This window comes from Bombus pyrosoma, linkage group LG7, assembly GCF_014825855.1.
Source record: "Bombus pyrosoma isolate SC7728 linkage group LG7, ASM1482585v1, whole genome shotgun sequence".
NCBI lineage: Eukaryota > Metazoa > Arthropoda > Insecta > Hymenoptera > Apidae > Bombus > Bombus pyrosoma.
Genome location: NC_057776.1, coordinates 2,665,445 through 2,690,508, shown reverse-complemented (window position 1 = coordinate 2,690,508; position 25,064 = coordinate 2,665,445). Strand labels below are relative to the sequence as shown.

The following is a 25,064-nucleotide window of genomic DNA, read 5'->3' as shown; positions in this document are numbered from 1 at the left end:
TTTATGATTTCCGATCCACTCTGTATAAGAGATCGTTACATTAGCAATTATACCATAATCATTGTTGCGAAATATCTCGGAAATCACGTAGTACAAGGACAAGTTGAAAAGTTAAGAAGTTGGAATCAGCCAGAGTTAACAAGGCTGATAAAGGCAAAAGGTTAAAATTATACATGTATATTGTCTTATTCCGAGCGAAAATATAAAATTATAAAAGTCACTCAATACTTTATTTATTTTTAAGTCTCTTTATCATATATCTATATTCAAACAGTTACAATATTATTTATAATATTATAAAATATTAAGTTATTAAACACTAACTGGAGTTTCAAGTAAATGACATAATACCTATATACATACATGATTGCGCCAATGCATGACGCATGTAAGAACATTTACTATACAAGTTATACACCTTAATTAATATGTAACATATTTCTAAACAGCTTCATACGATTAAAGTTATTATTTATTTTTTATGTTATAATGATACTCCTTTTTTTTGTTAATATTATTGTAAATAGAGTAACTTGTACAAATCAAATAAGTAAATCCGGAACGACATTAAGATTTCACTCGTTATTATATATTTTTTAACGTAATATAAAAGTATATTTGGACCAAATAGCTTTCTCTACAATCACATTAAATTATAAAAATATTCCAAATCTTCATGAATTGTATATTATATCTCTCTATCGAATCATTGATTCCATGATCGTGTTAATGCATTCTATACAGATGATTATTCTCGATTTGTTCTAATACTTGATTGTATTTTTATGCGCCTCGGTTGCTCGATGAACCAATTGGATACATTCTAATTAAAGTTCAATCGAATAAGTTTTTAGCAAAATCTGGTAATAAATATTGAGAATATAATGAGAAGCGTTGCAAACGTCAGCGAACTGGAGGAGTTGAAATAGTCCCTGTGAGTGTACAACCAGTTCTCAATGGTTTCTTGATGGACGTTAAGCCATTCCAAATTTCTTGTTGCCTTCAATAAGATAGACTGAAGATTGTCTGGGTTTAATCTCTCCTTCGTCAAAAACATAGTTAACTGTCAAGTAAAAAGTGATTGTATACTATTAATTATTAATAACTGGAGAAACTTACTCAAAATGATACATACTGCTTAGGCGAACATACAGATTACTCGTTCAAAAGTTAATAAACAAACGATTGTTAACTACTTAAGTACCAAGCAAATTTCATAATTTTTATAGATATATTTACTAATATGAAGTTTAAGTTACTACTATATAATGGAAAACCACAAGGAAGGAATATAATCTGCAATTATAAATCTCAATAACTAGTTATTGAATATTAATAAAATGTTGAATGCTATAATTTTGAATATGTCCTTCATTATAATCATTTATAATATTTCATAAATCTATTACCTATTTTGAGGACCTTTATATCTTTTGATATATCAACTCATCATATTTTTTGCATGTGCTTTTACATTATAATTATGAAACTTTCTAATACTACAACAATTGTGAATAGCACGTTTAAACATTTGTTCGTATAAGTTTTCTTCGGATTCATTCTGTATCTCTTTTCACTGTTGGCTATTGTACTAACGATTCTTTGTAAGAACATAACCAAAGTATACGTCAAATATATTGATTAGCCATGTTGTCCTTTTAAATTCTACTCTTGTCATATAAAAATGATTGAAAACATTTATAAGTTAGATCAGACAAAGGAAACGCATGAGAAAGACAATAAGAGCATATTTCCATAAGGAAGAAGAAAAATTACATTAGCGGCTTTGTTAAAATTCATTTCGTGATAAGGACCGACCAATGCATTTAATTAAAGTAAAGGAATTAAAATAAAGTTTCAAAGTTAATATATTTTAATTAAACGTTATCGTACCTGTACAAATTGATCCTTATTTGTAATTGCGCTTGCAATTATGTCAGCACTCGATTCGATGACGTCTTCGGCTTTGTTCCTGAAATCAACAAGTTCTGTAGATTATACCGAAACAATCACGCCTCTATATTATTTGATCGGATTTTCAACGATGAAAACAATTCCAATTGTCAATTACAATTTTTTTATCTCCTCAACTTTGCTAGTGAGCATTTCCAGAGCAATGCTGACACCCTTTGCATTCCGAGACACTACATTTTGAACTGCATTATCAAATGTCACAGTTGCGTTTTCCTGAATGGACATGTGCAAGTATTCCTTCAGAAGATACACTGACTCGGAACAAGCCAAGAGAGAAAGTAAACTCTCTTTTTCGACTTCGTCCTTCGTTTTCAACAATTTGGTCAGAGTGTAGTTCCACGCTTGTTTATTTGCAGATCTTATTCCATCGCAGAGAACATTGTTTTTCAAGTCAACGTCAAATCTGTAAATAAAGTAATTACTTTTTTGTTAAAAAAATTCATCTTGCGCTATACATATTGACTATCTCAATATCGGCAATATCATTTAATTCTGCTTCGATCCTCCATTTTTTGTGACTCAACGTCTTGCTTTTGTTTCAATCGAAAAAAAAAGGGTTTCTAATGTTTCAAAGAAACTTTTAGCATGCAATTGAAAACAGGAATAACGCATACTAATTAACGATTATTTCTCTCAATCATAAGAAATATTCTAGCGATCGGAAATGATATAGAAAACGGAATACAGGCGGGAATTTATATTATATACATATTATATATTATATATTTATATATTGTATATATATACATTCTAATATATAGAGAATATCATATATATACATATATATATTCTTTAATTAACTTTTACTATCGCGTGATACATAAGTTTTCGTATAATTATAGCAATCGTCATGATTCGATAAAATGCATTTGCGTTTAACAATTGGAAAACAATATAATCGCAAGATTTGAAAATGATAAACACCATCGATAAATCTTCGTTTATTGTGAATAAGTCAACGATAAAAGGTAGGGAAGATTAAAAAAGAATCAAGTGAGAGCAAAAATAGCAACTTACGATCTACTGGAATTATTTAACCATGCGTTGAACTCTCTGTTGGTATAATCTTTGCATTCGGCAACGCCAGCTCTGCAGGCCCATTCCATTGCGTTTACCCTAAGAAGTTTCACGATATCGAGCTCTTCGCCTTCCTGATACGGATTATATCTCACATGTTTCGTCACGGATTTCATTATTTTTCGAATATAACTCTGCAACGATTTTGAACTTTTATTTAAACAGAAATAGAAAAATTGGTTACGTTAGATCAAAAAGATCTTTCGGAAGGAATATAATATGCGCATCCTTCTTATTACGTGAATTCAATTTTTTCTGCCTATTATCTTTTGTGTAAAATTGCCTACTGTCTGTTTTAAAATAAAAAACGTGCAAGACCGTAAATATTATGAATGAACATGATATGCAAAAATCTATAAAATATCCAAAGTACAGTACTCGGTTTAGTATTTAATAGGTAAATTAAATTTCTGTCTGGGTCTTAATCCTTTAGTTGTGTTCATAAAAATATGAATTTGCATAAATATTCGGAGTCTGCTTATCATAGAATGATTGGACAAAAATTACACTAGAAAAGATCGCTTGTAGCCATTTTTCATCGTGTGTATAATAATATATGACTACTATATTATTTAGTCAATTAAAAACTTAATTTTTAAAATAAACTAAATTAATAATTCTATAAATTAGAGATAATTAAAAACAATTTCTCTATCACCAATAGAATAGCCGTTATTAATATAACTATTATGGAAAAATAATTCATACCTGCTCGACTTATATAATAACCTATACAATTACCAAAATGAGTAAAATATATCAGAAATTATGAATTAAAATATTTGGCTTCTTTAAGTCATATTATGTCATAAATATATGTATACCATGAAATTATTATATTGTGCAGAAGTACGTAACATGTTGTGCAAAAATTCCATATTCCTGAAGGTCGTTTGCCAAGGCACGTAATCTATTTCTCTTTCAAGGTAAAGTGTGAGTGTCAATGCAACCGTGTAGTTCAATCGGTTAGTGCGAGCCATGTTTAAGGCATCATCGATTAACTGAGCACGGTTTACGACGTGGATATTCTCATAGTTATCTGAATTCAGCTGCATCGACAACAGTTTCCACATTTCTGGCTCATAGTTCACGCGATAATAACCTAAAACAAACCGAGCAACTAATAATTAAAAAAAGAAAGTATGTATGTGTTATTCATCTTGTAAAAGATTAGACCAATTCAGATATATTTATAATAACGGTTGGTTTAATTATCTTGCACACTTTTCAAAAAGTTTAGTTAATTATAAATATAATGCATACACATATTTTTATAACGTTGAGATATACTTTTACAGTATAATAAATATTTGAAATTTTTTACAAAATAGTTAAACCATTAAAAATTGATGATTTTTCAGATAACGCAATTATAAATTAAGAACATGTTGTAATTGTCTGATTTGTATATTAAAATATTAAATTATTATGACCTTTAAAGCTACGATAATTATTATTGTATTGAAATATTTATAAGAATACTTTTTCAGGATTTGTAAGCTTCCTAGCTCGAAATTTAAATTTGCAATTCTTACAAAGCTGAATAATAATAAACATGTTGTTTCTAACTACTACATAAACATGTTGTTACTAACTATGTAAAGATTTCATAAGTTTTCACAGCAACTATATTAACTAAATTAAAAATTCATTCAATTTAAGTTTCAATTATTGGTGCGTAATTAAATCACTATAAATTCCTGCATAAAAATAGTTTGTTTCTTTCTACGCAGTAACTTAAGCATCAGTTTATCATTCGAAAAGTTAAAATTATTTTGTATTACATATGTTTTAGTTAATAGTCTCAAAACAGTTATGTATTCAATTTTTTTCTAATCTATTTATTAAAAAAACACTTATATTCTATTTACAGTTTTATAGGGCAAAAGATGGTACTAAAAATGGACAATTTAATTTTTATTAGAGGAAAAATAGTGAATAAATAAATAAAGAATTAGAAAATTCACCGACTAAATATTAATTCTTAAATTCTTGTTTCAAGGTCAGTAATTTGATCGTGTATATGAGTATAGAAATTTTTAATTCAGTCTTTCTAGCACTACAATAGTTATACTACAGAAGCTTGATTATTCGAAATATATAACCATGAAACGCGCCATTTGTTTATTTTTCTCATTAATCGTATCAGGATATTTATTATTTTTAAGCATATTTCATTCTAAAATGAAAGTTATTGATGTTAAACCTATAGTAATAAATTTCAATATATGTATATTCAGCGTATTTCATCCATATAAATAAAAAAATTCTTTAGATCTTTGGAATTCTTGAATTTTTATATGGTTTGTTTTATATTGTAGATATAACTTTCCGCTTTGAAACTATTTTCAAACTATATTCAATTTGTTACAAGTTCGAAAAAATGTTATGTTGGGTAGAAATTATGCGAAATCATAGATAATGTGACGAATATAGCGCCCAATAAAACCTAAAAAGAAATATGTTATTTCATGTATTACTACTGTTGTATTAGTATTAGTTCTTGTAATTTATTAGTTGCAAGGAAATGGCCTTATACTTTTTAATAGGGTTATATTTTCAACTACGTATTCTGTAAATATTGAAACTAAATAGGATCAAAACCCTACAATGAAAATGTATTGATTTCATTGTTATATTTTAATCTTACAAGGAATCGTCCCAAAATCTCCCATTAATTGATGATGATAATCATAATTCTACTATACTAGACATTTTTAAATATAGCCAATATTACACACCTGCTTGCTGTGTATTCACAATAATCCACCCCTGTGCTTTACTAAATTTTATCGTTTCATTGCGGCCTGGTTTTAACCATAGAATTGGAGCTGTATTATTAAAGTCCATGCTAGACGAGTTGACGTAAGTTATAGGCACCCACCAGTTTACGTCATTTTTAGTTTCATAAAATGAGAATTGTTCTTGACTTAACTGCAGTTCATCGTCATGGTTTCGCTTCACATTCACAACCGGATATCCTGCGTTGTTCACCCATCCGTCCATGATTTTCCCGAACGAAGCTCCATCCCATTTTTTATTATTTCCAAGATGCTCGAAAAGATTTGTCGAATTAGCAACATTCTTTGCACTGCAAGAATTGTTATCTCCCGTTAATATGATTTGTAGGCAAAACAAAAGACAAAAACTTGAAAAACCAATAACAAACATATGTAAATATCTTCTAAATGAAAAATGTTTACAAATATTTAATTTTTATTTGGGAAGTGTATATGACTGTAGAGTCACAGTGACAAAAATCTTATTTTTTGAGTAATTGAACAATACTCTAAAAATTTTTGTCGTATTCCTATTCGTAGGTGTTTAGACACACGAGATGCTATTGACAATGTTCTTGGGTTCAATAACGAATCCACGGTCAACGGGATAACTTTTTACTATACCTATAATACTTTGAAGCACAAAATACGTTTGCTGGGACGCTCGGTATATACTGCACGAATAATAGACTGATGAAAATTTTCCTTTTTTTACGATTGCGTTCGTTTGTTATATACTGGTTGGAAGCATCGAGAAAGTTCCAATCGCCGTTGCTAGGCAGTTTCTACCTGAAGTTTGATTATTAATACAACGTGTGCCCCATTATATTGACACCTCTGAGGCAAAATCACATGTGGCTAGGCCCATTCTCGAGGCCGTATGCCGCCACAACCACATTTCTAGGGAGAACCATACAACCATTCCACACCTCCGTCAGGCAAAACGTCCATCCCGTAACCGTGGCTACGTTCGGCGATCAGTTGTGTCACCTCGAGCCCAATCTCACTATCACAAATCTCGAACAATTACAATCAGATTGAATGACAACAATTGCTTAATTACGGCTATGATAGAATGTAGGTTAAAGTATTAGAGGATTTTCCCAAAATTCCAAAGGAAAGGCTCCGGTGTTCTTTCATCTCCGACACAATACACAATATATATATATATATATATATATATTCTCGATATATATATGTATATGTATATGTATATGTATATATATATATACACAATTGTTTAATTACGGCTATGGTATAATCTAGATTACGGGGTTACGGGATTTTCCCAAAGTTTCAAAGGGAAGGCTCCGATGGAAGGACATCGGGGCCTTTCTTTTGGAATTTTTGGGAAGATCCCCAATACTTTAGTCTAGACTATTTATTATAGCTGTACTTAAATAGTAAAACTTAGAATTAGTTGTTTATGATTCAATCCGATTATGTTTGCCCAAGATTTGTGACGGTGGACTTAGGCTCGAGGTGAAACAATTGGTCGCTAAACGTAGCCACGGTTACGGGATGGACGTTTTTATCTAACCTAGGTATGGAATAGTTGTATAGCTCTCCTCAAAAATATAGTTGAGTCAAGAGGTATAGAGAGGTACAGAGATGAGTATATATGTGCAGTTTCATTTGCACTGGTGGCAGTAAGTTGAATTCTACTTGTACTGTGGACAAGTAAGTTTAGTTACACTTGAATTGCGGACACGTAAGTTCAGTTCGACTTAGACTTTGGAAGAAAGCTCATTTGCTATCCCGTCGACCGTGGATTCGTTATTGAACCTAAGATCATTGTCATGCTAATCTCGAGTATCCAATCGCCACGGTTACTTGTCAAATTCTGTAATAATCATATTTGTACCAGTAAATATCATGTATATTGTATAACAACAATGACTAATTCAAATGAAAATTCGTTACACGCCTCTAACCCCAACGAGAACTCGACACATATATCATATAAATGACTTAAATATACGTACTTCTGCTTGAGGTATTCCTTTAATCTCTCGTGGAAAACGTTTTCTGTCAAGATGTGTGACATCATTCGAATAACTGACCCCGCTGCAAAGATATGGATATACATTAAGGATTGGTTTTTTGATTGGTTTGATCATTATTCAGAAGTTATTATTTATGTTTATTATTTATTATTCAAAACATGCAGATGTAAACAGTATCTAGATTTCTTCGAGGATCAAATGATATACATCTGTAAATGCATCTAATTTGTTTTTTTTATTTTTAGTTTTGTCAATTGCTATTAAGGATTGCGAAAGAGAAATAGTAAACATTCTTTTCAATTTAAGCATTTCTTATGTTTAAGAAATGCTTCACCAAATGAGTCGCGTACGTTTCATATGTTTTATTTAAAAATTTTGAATAAATTCACCAATAAAAGATATACAATTTGACCCTTTACTGTTCCATCACATGTAAATATGTATATTACGCAGACCATTGTCGACTATACCATTCTTTTTTAAATTACACGATAATCTTCTAACTACAAGGAGCAATATTTATAATAATATTGTAGAGTCTTTGAATAAATATCCTTGTTCTCAAATTCGATTGCACTACTTGGAAAGCGAAAATGATAATGGTAAAAATCTTTTATAATAATTATATCTTTTAGATTTTATAATATCAATATATTGCAATAAAACAGTGGGTAGGATTCTTTTCCAGTTAACTCTGTATGCGACGTGTGCAATAAATTTCTAACTTATAAATGTTATTAGCAAATAACGCATTTTGATCATTAATGTTTTTTTCTAATTTATTAATTTTTTTCTAATGCTTTGAAACTGAAAAATTCAGCGATTGTGATATTCATCTTTACATTAACATCTTGAGCCTGGAAAATTATTTTCATTAGATTAGAGAAAATGCTGTCATAAGAACAGGGAGACATCCTTGAAAAAATTAGAGAAAAAAGAAAAGCGAAAGCAAAATAGCAAAAACATAGAACACGAGAAAACAAAAAACACCTAAACAAACTTGCAAAGCAAATAAAAAACCAAATAAAAGAGCACAATAATAACGAATTCACAAAGTTCATAGAGACACTCTCTGTACACGAGAACTCTAACTACTCCCTACGGAAAANCCACGAAAAAAATAAAGAAACCAATAAAAATAGTCCCAGTAATCAGAAAAGCAGATAACACATGGGCAAGAAGCAACGAAGAGCAAGCTGAAGAATTTTCCAACCACCTATGTAACACATTTAAATAACATAATATCAACAACAGCAACCTCAATTGTCATACGGACGAGGATGCGCCAACCACTAGTATCTCAACTGACAAGCAATACACCATACCTAAAACAACAGCACAAGAAATCAGAAACATAATCGAAAAAACAAAAAAAAATAAAGCACCAGGAATCGATCTAATCAATGTTAAAATCTTGAAAAACCTTCCTCCAAAAGCGATACGACTAATGACAATAACATACAATGCAATACTAAGAATCCAATACTATCCTAAACCATGGAAACTAGTACAGATTGTAATGCTACCTAAACCAGGCAAAGACCCACACCAAACAGCATCTTATAGACCAATATCACTACTTCCTGTGTTTTCCAAAATACTAGAAAAAATAATATACGCCCGTCTAAAACCAACAATAGAGAAGGAGAAATTAATACCAGATCACCAATTTGGATTCAGAAACAAACACTCCACGATAGAGCAAATGCACAGGCTCATTAATGAAATAATACTAGCATTAGAAAACAAACAATACTGTACAGCCCTCTTTATGGACGTCGAGAAAGCATTTGACAAAATAAACCACGAAAGCCTGTTACAAACAATCAGAAAACAATTCCCGGAGCAAATATACTAATTAATAAAATCCTACTTAAGCAGCGGAACCTTCGTAATAAAAATCAAGGACACATACTCTGAAATTAAAGACATCAAGGCAGGGGTTCCGCAAGGAAGCGTCTTAGGACCAATACTATACACACTATACACGGCCAACATACCAACTACTACCAATAGAAAAATACTGACATTCGCGGACGACACAGCTGTACTAGTCAGGGACACTAACCCAGAAACAGCAATTACATTACTACAAGAACATATCACAAAAATAGAAAAGTGGCTGTAAGTTAAACAAATAAAAGTAAACCCTAACAAATGCAACCATATTACATTCGCACTGCGAAAACAGATGCCACCAAACATCCTACTGAACGGCACACACAAAATACAAACAGGGCAAGTCAAATACCTAGGACTCCACATAGATACACAACTCACGTGGAAACAGCATATTAAATCTCTAATAGACAAAATACAGACAACAAGGAGAAAAATGCATTGGCTAACAAGTCGAAGATCCAAATTAAGCATAGAAAATAAATTAAAAATATACAAAACGATCATAGAACCAATCTGGACGTATGGAATACCATTATGGGGGATAGCAGCAATGTGCCATATACACAAAATAGAGACAATACAAGCTAAAATTCTTAGAACAATAGTAAACGCTCCATGGTACGTTAGAAACAAGGACATTCGGAAGGACCTGGGAATACCAACGGTCAAGGAGGAGATTAGCAGATGCGCGGAAAAGTATAGGGAAAGAATAGCATCACACCCGAACCGGCTGACTGCGGAAGCGATCAACACATCAAACATAGAAAGAAGACTGAAAAGGAAACACCTACTAACAAACACGAAGATGGTATGCCGCTGGGGGTAGCCACCCACATGATAATCAAACAGCTAAAAAATTCTACCAAATGTCCAAATTGGACAAATTATGAATGTAAAAAATTAAATAAAAAAAGAAACTAACAGGGATAAATTAACAGTCAGTAAATTAATTAATCTACAATCCTCAAGAAATTCTACATCTAATCTACGTCCATTTTTCTATTAAAAAGCTAGCTTGCTATTTACAATGTTACATTATTATATTTGTGTTAGATTGCTGTTTTTAAATATTCTATTAGTAGTACATTTTCATGAAACACTTTTCGACTTTATCATTAAAGAATTTATTTAATGCAATTCAGTGAACCTACTTTTTCCAATTTTGATGTAGACAAGTTGAGTACTTATATTTTAAAAAATTCCTCATATTTTTATTGACAAAGTATTAATTTGTTTCAATGATCTGCGCTATGTAAGTTGTTATTCTTCTCTTTGAACGTTTATTCTTCATAGAAATTATTAATATTAATAATTAATCAATTAATTGCCATACTAATCATATATTCAAGAAATATAATCAACGCCATTTTAATGTATCTCCACTAGCACTCAAAAGTATCCTGCAATTTAATTAGAGTATCACAATTAATAATTATGTGTTAATAAATAATGACGACATTCTGTATTAGTATTATATTATTATGACAGGAAAATTACTTATAAATAACTAGTAGGTATGGAATCAACTAATTTGATTTGTAGAGTGAAACCGGTTATGATACAATATTTCAAAAAAATTTTTACCAAGACATTATGGAGAGCTTATTTATCCTCAAACTATCTACATATGTAAATGTAGTCTGTAGTCTGTAGCTGTAGTCGTAAATGAAATAGAAAAGATTTTCCATACAATATAATTGAATGAATTGAAACTTATAATATAATTTATTCAAGCAATAATTATTCGAATCTAATAGTTCTTATCATATTTCAAATTTCAATATACTGTAGTATCGTGGACGAAAGGCCTAAGAGATATCTGGCGAACTTATTATTATTATATTAACGATATCTTTACCGGGTTTCTACCGTTAGATCAGTCGCCTACTTAATTTATATAAATTTCATTTAGCGTTGATAAGAGACATTTTACGAAAATATTCCCAACGCAGAAGCATGGCAGGAGGAGGAAAGAGAAAGTCTGAGGATTTACCGTTTCGTTTAATTGATAGGCATTTTCCATCAAAATCCCCTAATCGTGTCGGCACAACACAATTATCAAGAAGAAAATGTGTTGTTTATATGAAAAATAAGAGAAGGAACGACACGCGATACGATTGCAGAAAATGCGATGTCGGATTATGTATCGATAATTGTTTTGAAATTTTTCACACACAACTGAATTATTAACTTGTGTTATATTTACTAAATTTAGTTTTCTAGTTTATTGTTTTCTAGTTTACTACCAAAATTCTTGTTTATTGTAAATTTCAATGTTTATAATAAATAATTAATACTAAAAAATTACGCTCTTGAATCATTTAATCTCGTGCAAAAGAATTACTATAACTTATTACGATTTGCGCTTTGAATAGTCAATCAACAGAGTTCAGTATAGCGAAAAAGTATTCAGTCCACAGCGATCGTCAGCGCTGGCAGCGTGCCGTCCGTGCGGATGGCATAGGCTCCGAGTATTCAGCACTCTAAGGGTTAACAGTCAGAGTGTTAGTTGGGAAGTCAGAGAGTGTGAGTTGAGAAGTCAAAGAGTGTCAATCGAGAAGTCAGAGAGTGCAAATTGCGTTGTCGAGAGAGTGTGGTCCGCGTAAGAGAGAGCGTTGGATCCGTGGTGACGAGAGTTGCAAATTAACTATTTAGTTGTCTAAATTATAATATATTATTGTATATAATTCACGTTAAATAACCACCCTTTCCTGTTTAACCAACACCTGTTTAATCCATTTAGTGTAAATAAATTAATTGTGGTAAAGATCCTACAATACTGTTGGTGAACTTTAAGGAGAATAATTACATTTTACTTTTTATTGAGAGATATTTATGAAAAGATGATATGTGTTTTTGATCATAAGTTACTCATTTACTTACATAGTTTATTAACATTAATTTTCTTCTGTTGCAAATTGGCTAAGGTGTCCGTATACTTAAAGTGCTTCATGAAAGTATGTGAACACTTGTCGTAGAAAATTTTTGAAAATTATGGATGGATATATTGTGTTCGTTATTCGAAACATTTTGAAATTTCATTAATGAAACATAACTACCTGATTATATTGGTAAAATTTATAATTATCTCAAAAGTATGATTAGTAGAAATTTATTGCAAGAAATACACTTATTACTCGTAAAAAATTAATGAATAGCGTAAACAGTGTAATGAATAATTGACTATTGGAATACTTGGTTAATATTTGCGAAGTATACTTGTAATAAATATTTTGTAACTTTCTATTTAAATATTTTATCAAAAGATCTTTTTATAAATCGTACCGATATAATCATGACAATCGTATCTCATGACAATGCCTAAAGAAGTTTCAAATGTAAAATATATTGTTTTGTATAATATATTCACACGAGCTCATATATTTTGGCGAATTATAGTATATGTATTATACTTCATGAGCAATGGTGTGTGTATTTTATTTCGATGATTCTATGTGAAAATTTAAATTCTGTAAAAATTACAAACAGATCCGTTATAGGACGACTCCCAACTATTTATCGTCGAAAGTTTCACCTTTTATCTTTTGCCTGATAATGTTTAAGCCTAAGGTTTAATATATTAATTAATTGATAAGATATGTAGGTACCTATTATTTCTTGCCCTTGGCATTGGCCAATAAATAGAAATTATTGAAGCTCACATCGTATTCGTTTATATTTTTTATTTGATGTTAAAAATGTTGCGTCGAACTTTGCCCTTAATATTCTCGATCATATGTATTGGGAATTACTTCTAATAACAATGAGAAAATCTCTTACCTTTCTGATACGCAATACTGTCGAACAAGTTACTAATTTCTTGAGGCGTGTTCGCGTCCTTGTTCATGGGACGCGGATTTTCGCCTGCGTCTGCAATGAAAGCTTTTCCTTGTATGCTGTCAACGACGAACACTTCGTCTAATCGCCATTCGGGTAGTATCTACAAATATATTACAAATGTACTAGATATAATACAAGAATACGTTTAAAGTATTAAGAGTACGTTAAAGTAAAGTTCTCGGCGAGAATTTAATGGTGAAAGATATATTAGTTGTTAATTGATGTAGGGGTCAGAAACATACATAGAATGCATAGCTATATTAATAGTTATATAAAATATGAGCAACTGATAATTGAAATTTTGAATGCAACAAAAATTTATTATCCAGTTTATAACAATTCCCTTATAACAAATTAATAGAATATAAGTAGAAGACACATTTATTACACTTACCTTATGAGTAATAATGTATTGAAAGTAGCTTGCAAATCCTTCGTTCAACCAAATCCACGTCCACCATTCTGGACTAACAAGATTTCCAAACCACTGATGCGTAAATTCGTGGGCTATAATCGTAGTTATACTTTGCTTCGTACGAGTTGTGGTAACACCGTCTTTATAAAGGAGAGCGGACTCCCTGAAATGAAAAGTTTCGATTGAAGTCCACCATCAAAAATATAACATTTTTTAAATAGATTTCAATATTGCATTAATTGCACATATATACATGAGATATGACTATTTTTAAAATTTATTTACTGTCACTGAGATTTGCACTTAGAATTTTCTTAATCTGGAATCTAAATCTAAGGCGAGGCTCTTTATATTTGGGACAATTTAAAAGAATGTGTTTAACGGTAGCTTAGCAATTGTGAACGTTATTCGTTGATGAATCAGATTTCTAAACTGGATGTGCATATGTATAAACCTCATGTAGGCAAAAAACCATGACATTTGGTTTTCTTAAAAATAAAATTTCTAATTTTAAGAAAGCACATTATTAAAACTCTACTGGTATGTTATATGTTTGATTCATCATCCGTTCTTAAAAACTCTTATACGCTTTGGTCGAACATTCGATGAGTTCGCCGTTGAAATTTGAACTTTGACCTGTTAAATCGAATTGTGATCTTGATCAACGTGCTGATTGATTACGTGCTGCAACAATTACCTATAAGTGACGAGACCCCAATTCTCCATAGCGCCTGGCGAAAAGTCCTTCAGCGATACCTGATCCATTTTTGGTACATAAGAGGTGAAATTGATGGCGGTATATTCATTTAAAGCGTTTAGTAATTTTTTACCCTTTTCTAAGGCGTAATATGTTTGATTCACTGCCTGTGGCTTAGTACACACTCTGAACATGCCATCTTCGTTGCATTCATAATTGGAGACTATGAATGCCACTAAATAAGTGGATATCGGTGGAGTTGTTTTGAACTTTGTTGTCTTCATGTCGTTTTCCACTTTTAGTTCTTCAACTGGCAACGGAGGCATGTTCGAAATCGCATGGTAAGATTTCGGATGGGTTATAGAAATGTTGAAGCGTGCCTTGAAAGCAGGCTCATCCCAACAAGGGAACGCTAACCGTGCACCAGTTGGCTCGAAATGAGTCGCAGCCACATACCTGCAACATGAAAATAAAGTTCGAGCAAAAAGATGAGCGAGAAAATGCAACAGTCAGTCGTAATTTTTCTTTACGTTTTATTAAGCGAAATGATGGCGTGCAAAATTTTCTGGCCAATTCAATTCAAAATGAATAATTTAACTAATATCGAATAATATTACATAACTTCCTAACAGCGTTTATTTCTTGTATTGGTTTCTTTTATTTATCATGCTCTTATACTCGATATTATCAAAATTCTTTTTAATATCAATGAAAAATTATAAAATGAATACAAAATGAAAAATTTATCTAAGAGATTACTTGCAAACTATATAAGAAGGTATTCTTACATTAGATTGCCATTTTTGTCGGCAGATCTGCTCCTGTAAAATCCTCTTAATTGATCGTTCAAGACTCCAGAATAGCTCACAGTAAGAAAGTATTCGTTTCCCTTCTTAAGTTTGTCATCAAGCGTGATAATTAAAAATTCACGTACGTCGTCATATGCAACACTATTCGCATAAATAGCGGTTTTATTTAAATCGTACAGGGCAATATCCTCTATAGTGAGGTTCTTCATGTTCAGTGTTATTGACTGGGCATCCTGAATTTCAGCTACAATGTCGATCTTCACTTCACCGGTAAATTTGAAGTCTGTTTCTGATAAATTTGAATTCAAATTCACTGTCAAATCTAGCTCATAAAAATTTGGTTTGACTTCTACTGGTAGTCTATAGCTTAGATCGTCGATTTGAGAGTCTCCAATCACGTCTCCAAGTAGGAGATTCGTAAACATCAGATTGATAAGGAAGAGTATCAATATTTTTGCCATCTTGGATCGATTCGGCAAACAAGCGCATCCACTGGATGACCCACAGTTCGTTTATTTTCTATTTTGTAAAATATATTATTTATTATATATTATTATTTCGGCTCGTGAATGTTGATGAAATTTCTTTACTCGATTTTACTTGTAAATCACGCGAGACGTTAATTTGGACGTATGTAATTAAATACTACACCAGAATCGTTTGCAACCTGCGATAGATTTTCAATGTACATACGTATCTGACGTTTCAGCTCACTTGCAAATATTTATGAGATACGAATGAGAAGATAATACCGTAAGAAATATAGATGGAATCGTATACGTGTAATCCATCGAATGATTTAATGATAAGAAGAAAACGTAATAGGTTCCTTAATAGCTCTGATCATTATGACTTTCATATTTCGATCGATATAAAAATTGATATTTTTGTAACAATTTCTCGAAATCGTCGGAAAAATACGTCAGTCATTAGCTCAACATACCTTACAAATCAATCGCTCAGTCGGCTACGTAAAATGTCAGCTAGAAAGTTACACGTTAACGATTGCCTTATGAAAGCCTACCTCTACAAGTGTTCATGCTTTATAAGGCACGCATGGACGAGCTATTATCAAAAATATATCTAATTTTCCTAATCTTATCAATTGACGTGTTGTTCCGATCGAAGTTATTATATCGTCGGATAGTGACCAAAAAATGGTCTGTTATATTCACGGAATTTCTTCGAAACGTTCAATTGTAATCTAATTGTAATCCATTTTAATCTAAGGCTTTGCCGATACTGCGATGAATTACAATGCAATACTTTAATGTGATTGTTTGTACAAGCATTGATATTCGCAAGATACTAGCAAATTCTTAGCAGTTCAGTTCGTTTGGCTCTGTCTTATCGTCAATATCGCTTGAATTATTATATTATGTTAGGTAATTCTCCATCTTGATTTAGTAAAGTAGATAATGTAAATAAATTTTATCGTGATTATTCTATGAAAGAAATATGTTTTACTTTTCGAGTTGTACGTACTAATGTTTAATTCTTACAATATTTCGGTCGGGTATTGAGTCATTAATTTCTCATCTATGGAATTAACCGATTGAGAAACAATTAGTAAAATGAGGTAACGCAATATTTTCAACAATCATTCTTTAAAAAAATCGAAAGCACAAAGAGAAATCCTATAATATGAGAAAAAGAATTTATCATAGTGTTATCAATATTTAAACTTTTTAAAATTTCTCAAAATTGGAGAATCTAATAATATTTAGGTAGCAAATGAAATGGTAAAGAAAACGTTGAAGTAACTACTTTAAGAAAAACTGTACATCTTTTTTTTGTATGCCCGTGACTGCTGTTACAAAGAAAATAGAATATAGTAAAGCAAATAAATTCAAAACAGGGAGAGGTCCATATTATTGTGCCCTTGAATATAAATGTTGTTTTGGGTTACAAGATCCAAAAACAAAAAACTATATGTAGATTGTTATTGCTGTTTCTTGTAGCCTTCAGGTAGAGTTACACACTAAGGTTAACTTTTTTTGGCAATGTTCATATTCTTTTGTATTGTAATATAGAGAGACTGAGGTGCTGGATCAGCATACACTATATATGTACTTATATTTATACCTATACTTATTTCAATATATTTTTTATTACATGTTCATCCACTCGTTCCTCTATCAATCAACTTCAACAGAAAAAGATATTGGGCAATATTCTTGGGATTTCTTCTTACAATTACAATGTGAAATCAATAGAATTCATTAATTTAAATGGATTAAAAAGTGTATAAATTAAATAGTACGTAAACGCCCAATTTTGGTCTTTAATGCGTAAAGCAATGTAAAACACGAGGTATTAATGAAAAATAAATACTAACATTTCATCGATATCTCAAATTTTCTAGTGCTGAAGAACTCTAAAATATAAAAAGACCTCTTTTATTACATCAGAAATATATTTTTTTTATATTTAAATCGTTCTTTCTTCATATAATTTTATACGCAAATTATGAATTATGGTCGTTTCTTCATGCCGATTAATTTCCTTGTAAATTGTGGATTTTTATGCAAATTTATATTTTTATGAACACAAGTAAATGAATAAAATCCAAATAGAAATCTGTTTCATCTATTAAATATTACAACCAGTGCTCCGTTTTAGATATTTTATATTTTTTTGCATTTATATATATAAATTCATTTTGGCCATTTTCACAGATTTAAATTTCATATAAATGCATAAAAATCTGCAATTTGACTAGTATAATATATTCATTTTATCCATATATATTCATTTTATATAATATATTCATTTATATTTATTTACATATTTAATTTAAATTGGTTGTATCAGATATCAACAATCTGATAATTCAGTAATGATTTATTTCACGGATGCAATGGCTACTACCTGAATCTTTATTATTTCAAGTGATTTATTCAGAAAAATTTATCACTATTAGAAAATGGTTGTATGTACATCTGTATTGTACGAGCAAGGAATGAAAAAGAGGAAGACAAAAGAAAAACACCATGAGACGAACGCATCGCGTATGATGTATTGAATGACTGAATATGCGATAAAACAAATTCTTTCCTGTTTGAGATGTACAAGAGGATAGAGCGCTGTTCGTTAATATTTAATGTTATTATGTCATATACGTCGAAGATGAAAGGACATCGGGGCCTTTCTTTTGGAATGTTTGGGAAGGTCCCCAATACTTTAGTCCAGTCTTTTTATTATAGCTGCACTTAAATAATAAAACTGAGAAATAGTTGTTTATGATTTAATCTGAGTATGGGTGCCCGAGATTTATGACAATGGGTTTAGGCTCGAAGTGACATAACGGGTCGCTGAACGTAGCCACGGTTAGGGACGTGTACCTAACAGAGGTATGGAGTAATTATATAACTCTCCTTAAAAAAACAAAGATTGACCCGAGGTGTACGGAGAGGTACGCAGAGGAGTATACAAGGGCAGTTCCACTTGGACTGAGATTCAGTCAGATAAGTTCTACTTGTATTGTGGGCAAGTATGTTGAGACACACCCGAATCGTGGATCAGTAAGTTGAGTTCAACTTAGACTGTGGCAGGATTCGCATTCGTCATCCCGTTGACCGTGGATTCGTTATCGAACCTAAATTCATTGTCATCAACATATCGATTATCTAGTCGCCGCTATTACTTGTTAAACTCTGTAATAATTACATTTGTATCAGTAAAATATCATCTATCGTACATAACAACGATGGCCAATTCACGTGAAGATTCATTATACGCCCCTAACCCCAATGATAACCCGACATATATAAAATAGTTATTATGTTCTAATAAATTTTGTATTTAACATAATGCTCAGTCACATTCCAGCTAAATGACATAATCGTTCGTTGTTAAATAATATTTTTCAAAATCCATAATCATAACACACCAACCTTCAGTTTCCGATGAACAATCTTTCGATATCTTTGTATTACAGTTGCTACAAGAATTGTATTTATTATTTGATGTTAAATAAACATCTATGAAGAGACAGATACATATTGTCACTGAAGATAAGTGATCAAGGTTTAAAAAATATTTGGGGAATGCTGCTTCTTAAGTAAATTATGAAGTAATGATAGAATAAGAATGAACGCGTTCTGATGATGAATATTCGAATTTGTTTTATTAATTCACTGGTTTTTGTTAAGTATATGAATTTCATTTAGTAATACTATACAACATACAATACAATCAAATTATCATTTTTTGTAAAAGCTTATTCTATATAAATACAATAATTTTATTAAATTCTTTCTTCATTTAGGAAAAGGAATCATCACAATTACATACAAATAATTTCACTAAGAACCCTAATGACCTTCATTTCATTAATAAGTCTAGTATTAATTACCGTAAGGTGCGTTAATTAAAGTGTTTAGCAATACTGGGCATGATTTTCTTAATCCATTCCACGTTTTCCAAGGCCACAGATAATACCTGTTTTGCTGTATCCAATATTCACCTTAGTTCTTCGGAATATATTTTAATAAGCGTACTTAACTGTAATAAAAATCAACAATCATGTAACAATATACAGAGTGTTATTAAAAAGAAGCTTCAATTCTAAGATTTTTCGAGCATATACTATTCGTCGAGAGCAATACAAAATATCTAATCAACATAGGTTCTAGAATCAATCTTTTCGATGTTATATCAAGTTTTATATTCACCACATTGTTTTCATTACTGTAAGTACTTATAGAACTGAAGTAAACCTTGCGTAAGATTCAAAATGCTTATTAAAATCTTAACATTAAGACTATTAAATTTGTCAATATAACGGATTTCAGTTTAATTTGTTTTACAATTTAAGTATACTGCAGGAATTAGATATTCTAGTCTTAAATCGAACTTTCAGTGAGAAACACATAGAACAAGAAGTTCAGTACAACGATTACTTGATCACCTGACTTCTGCATTTTTTTTTTTTTTTTTTTTGTGGAAATGAAAAGATATTAATCTACCTTACAACGCTACTTACATTTTACTGATAAATAATGTGATGAATTGATAAGAAATAGAAAATGTAGGTTATAATACAGAGATAGAAGATGAAAAGAGTATTGAGAAGTATATCGATTCATTATGCATAAATATGACTTTTATGTTTGCATCGAAAGGATTGATTTTAGGATTTGTATTAATTAGAAACTTTTTAATCATTTTTTATGCTACTTACAAACTTTAATGCAAATTAAAATTTTTGTGGATATAAGTAAGATTTATGTTACTTACTAAAAATTATAACGAATACTCTATTATTGTTACTTTATATACATATTTTGGTATATTATAAACTAACTAATCTAATTATAAGATATTTTCCTGTGATCCTATAAGATGTTTTAGGAAAATATTAGCAATTGAAAGAAGCTTAATGCTACGATTACAATACAGTCGGATGTTCCAAAAATTTGCAGTACGATTCAAAGAAGATTTGAGAAGATACTACCTTTCTATAGAGTTATTTAAAATTTGTGTTTCACTCGAAACACGTCGAGATCCATAAGATCGGAAAAAGAATCAATAAATTGAGCCCTCTAAAGTGTAATTTAATTTTTTTCTTAAAATTTTACTATTTATTAGGCAACTTTCTAATTAATTTTCAGAAACAGTTGTCTCTTTCAGTAAAGTATCTTTCGAAGTAATTTTTGCAGGCTTCTTGCAAATATAAAATTTTGGATGTGAAACAAATATTTTATGAGGATCAAAATATGAATAATACGGTATAAATCCTTGATAAATATTTTCATCGAAATAGATATATAATATAAATAAGATAAAGAAATATCAGTTCTTTTTGGCTTATTGGGAAATGATTCTTGGATTGATGGGAAATGATATTACAAAATGGAAATTCTTTTTTTTTATTTCTCTTATTAGTAAAGATACCTTTAAGGCCAATTAGAAGTAAAATTGTATCTGTCAAACAATATTTTGGAGAAATACATAAAAAATAATTCTCTGCAAATACCATAAAATATATAAGAAAATACAATAGAATAATTCGATTGTTGAAATACACAGAAAACGAATATGTATATACGAGCAATACCATTTCTGTTTGCTTTGCTGTTGTCATTCTTTGCCCGATGGCGCTATCACTTTTCCCACAAAATCGTATCCTCTTCTACAAAAAGGAATTTGTATTTATCGCAAACAAATTCGCAACTTGAAATAATCAAGATCAGAAGTATTTTTGTATGACTACAAAGATTCGTGAAATGTAGATAAGTATGCTTTACAGTTTAATGGTCCTCTGTAAATTCGACTGAACAAATTCCAAAACATGATTTACATTCTCAACATTCCCATCTAAAATAGATTCACTATCATTATACTCTGTTGTTTACGAACATTTTGTACAGTAGATATTGATATCTTGAGATACCTGTGGAGAATATTTCAGGTTAAAAACTGATTAAAAATAAGTTCGTTTATTCGAAATGGATTACGATAACAGAGGCTGCTTCTGATTAACTTAATTTCAAATTAAATTTGTAAGATAGTTGAAAATTACGTGATATTGGCATTTTGAACTCCGTTGTTGACTTTACTTTTAAACAATTTTCTTTTTGAGAATAAAATGCTCTTTAATTGAGTACGAACTGGTATATTCTATTATACGGGGTATCCTATTCAACTGGTCCAAAATATACTTTATATGACTGGGTTATGAAATTATTCGTACATCTAGCATACAATTTTTAGGGCAATATTTTATGTGTTATATAAAACATCTTGAAATTTCATTATCACTATATTGAGGCACAGTTATCATGATTATGTTGGTACAATCTGAAATCCGTCTCAAAATGTATATAGACAAGGTATTTATTGTAAACATATATACATATTTAGGAAAAAAATTCATATACCACATAAATAGTTTATATAATAGTTATTATATTATGTATGTTTAAGATGGTTCTACTGAATATTGAGGTTTATCATAATCGATAATTTACTTTTGTCTATTCTTTGCAAAATATGTACCTACCTTCACTTAATCTTTTGCAATTTCTATATACATTATACTTTTAAATTGTACTATATACTACTACTATATGCAGTATACTACTAAGTTTGTTTTGAACTTTATTCAATATAACCATGACAGTCGAATTTCATAACAACACTAGTTGTATTTTCGACCAATCGCGGGGAGACGCGTTCGCGAAATATCACGTCAACGGAAGTCGTAAATTCCCGCTACGACTATAATAATCGAAACCACGATTTGATCGATCCCCTGATTTCAGTTAAGATAATAGGGATGGTTGGTTTAATACAACACCGCGGTAACAGAATCTAGAATATGTATATTTCTAACAATTTACTATACAATATGGACAAAGAGAATTTAATGGTTACAGAACGTGAGCCAGAAGATCAACTGTCTGTCTGCTCTCATGTAATCACGGAGGAAAGTTCGGTTGTATTGTTTTGTATTAAAAGAGAGAGGGTAACTATCCCCGTTGCTTGTGCGTGACGTAGTTTCTGAAAGAACCCAGTTTTTCCGTTATGCAAATACTCGATTCCTCAGTGATTTTTGAGAGCGTATAATAAGCCTAAGGACTGTTTTAAGAACCAGCTATAAACCGAAACATTAACAGGATTAAACATAATGTTAAAGGCTAAACTAAATCTTAGGTTTATGGTGGGTCCTTAGGTTTATTGAGGTCGGAATTACGGTATGTGGGGCCTTGGCGGCCAGACTCAGAGTGACGTCACACGGCCCATCTGGCGCGACGTAACATCCTCCCCCCGTTGAGAGGGCACCGATCAAATTTTATGTATCAGGGGGGCCTTTTATCCACCTCCTCCGCTATTCGGGGTTATCCCGACTCGTCTTGCTCGGTTTGACAGGGTAGGGGAACCAGTCGTTTGACACCACGATCCAGGGTACTCGTTGCCGTTTTCACCGTAGCTGTCCTTACGATTCCATCGGCTCCTGGGTGAACCTTAATTACGCGACCCAAGGGCCATTGCATGGATCTTCCCTGAGTCTTTACGTAACACTAGTGAAATTTCAAAATGTTTCGTATAACAGGCATAACACATTTGTAAAGCATATCCAAAAGTCTTTGAATACTTTCGTGAGCTTGTGTAGCTTTAAAATGGTTGAGGATAAAGCGAATTTTATTAGGCAAAGATAAATTGTTTCGAATAGTAAATAACCTGGTGTATGCTTCGACACCGGAAGTGGCGATGCTTACAAGATTTTATACTTCTATTTATTTTAAATATAACTATTAATTTTTTATATACTAAATAATGCATCCTTTCATTTTCTATAAAGAGTATTCAGGCATTTAAATGGAAAAATAATTTATTTAAACGATATTGTGATCTTAATTTCAATTTCAATTTCAATTTCAGTTTCAATTTTATAGAGCTTGACTTTGTCACGTAGAATTCAGGGTTGGATGATAAAGGAAAAGAATACCGAGTCATAACCCAACTAACTATTAATCTTCTTTATTATAAATTCACCGCTTACAAACAATAGACTGACACTGAACCGGAGAAAAGGGCAGCGCAAGAACTGCCCGAGCTGTCTGAAGTCTCGGCTTATATACATTTTGGTTTGAGGATGTTGAGGGGCTCGGTGTAGATTGTGATGTGGAGAAGTGTCCGAAGGTCGGGGGTCGATATCTTATCTATGATATAGACTAAGGTGTGTCATAGCTTCTGTATAGGCTATGATGATAGGGTGATAATGTGTCCAAGGGAGTCCGAAGCTCGGTCGATGTCCTATCTTGATGTGGACTAAGGTGCGTCACAACCTTGGTGTGGGTTATGATAATAAGGTGGTGATGTGTCTAAAGAAGTCCGAAGCTCGGAGTCGATGTCTTATTTCTGATTACTGTTTCTGAGCGGATGGCCTTCTTGAGCGTGTGACAACTTCATAACATGCCCCAGGGATATCTTACATATTAAATCGTTACGTACATATTTCTAAGGAACTTTGCAACCAAGATCATTATTTTTAAAAAAATCTTTACTATTAAAAATATTTTGGACGTAAAACAAAATATTTTTTATATCAGCATATGTTTCATATCTCTTATTAACAATATTATATCAGGTTATTCTACATGTTTTCTCTTTTTGCGCCTTGCACTTGGAATACAAAATGGATGAATAATTATAGTACTATTAATTAAAGGATTATATGAATACTAGACGAATAGCATACTCATGAGTCGAAAAGAATTCTTCCTCATGATTACAATGGATCGTATACAGCCAGAAAGATATTACATGAATAAAAGGATTATAATTGGATATTATTACACTACCCACTTTATTTTAGATATAAATTGTGTACAATACATGATCCTAAAATATTATAAAATGTAAAAAACATATCACAACGAAAGATCAAAGTAATAATCAAATGTTTTTACGTTAAAATTTTAACAATTATCCAACAATTGCAGTAATCTAAAAATTTCGAAACAAATAATACTTACATTATTCGTTCATAAATATAATAAATATCTTACACTTTTAAGTGTTCTAAAATTATAGAAATATAATTTCGATGTTATT

The 25,064-nt window shown here is 31.1% G+C and overlaps 1 protein-coding gene across 1 annotated transcript; it reads right to left on the bottom strand.

Moving 5' to 3' along the window:
• Window positions 1–454: 454 nt before the first annotated feature.
• LOC122569860 (aminopeptidase N-like) lies at window positions 455–16,530 on the bottom strand. Its single transcript, XM_043731515.1, has 12 exons — window positions 16,444–16,530; window positions 15,480–16,019; window positions 14,692–15,147; window positions 13,974–14,157; window positions 13,520–13,679; window positions 7,817–7,898; window positions 5,793–6,142; window positions 3,876–4,153; window positions 2,992–3,185; window positions 2,072–2,377; window positions 1,894–1,972; window positions 455–1,063 (listed from the first exon to the last, which is right to left on the bottom strand). Exons 2-12 carry the CDS (start codon window positions 15,959–15,961, stop codon window positions 851–853), a joined length of 2,784 nt encoding a protein of 927 aa, XP_043587450.1. The 5' UTR covers window positions 15,962–16,019; window positions 16,444–16,530; the 3' UTR covers window positions 455–850.
• Between the last annotated feature and the right edge of the window lie 8,534 nt (window positions 16,531–25,064).

Bases quoted from the DNA above. Each gene is read 5' to 3' on its own strand.
- LOC122569860 (XM_043731515.1), bottom strand. From the start codon at position 15,961: ATGGCAAAAATATTGATACTCTTCCTTATCAATCTGATGTTTACGAAT. The intron at 4,154-5,792 runs GTGTGTAATATT...GGTTTGTTTTAG, and splicing joins TGTGAATACACAGCAAGCAG to GTTATTATCGCGTGAACTAT. The intron at 1,064-1,893 runs GTACGATAACGT...TTTACTTGACAG, and splicing joins ATAAGGATCAATTTGTACAG to TTAACTATGTTTTTGACGAA.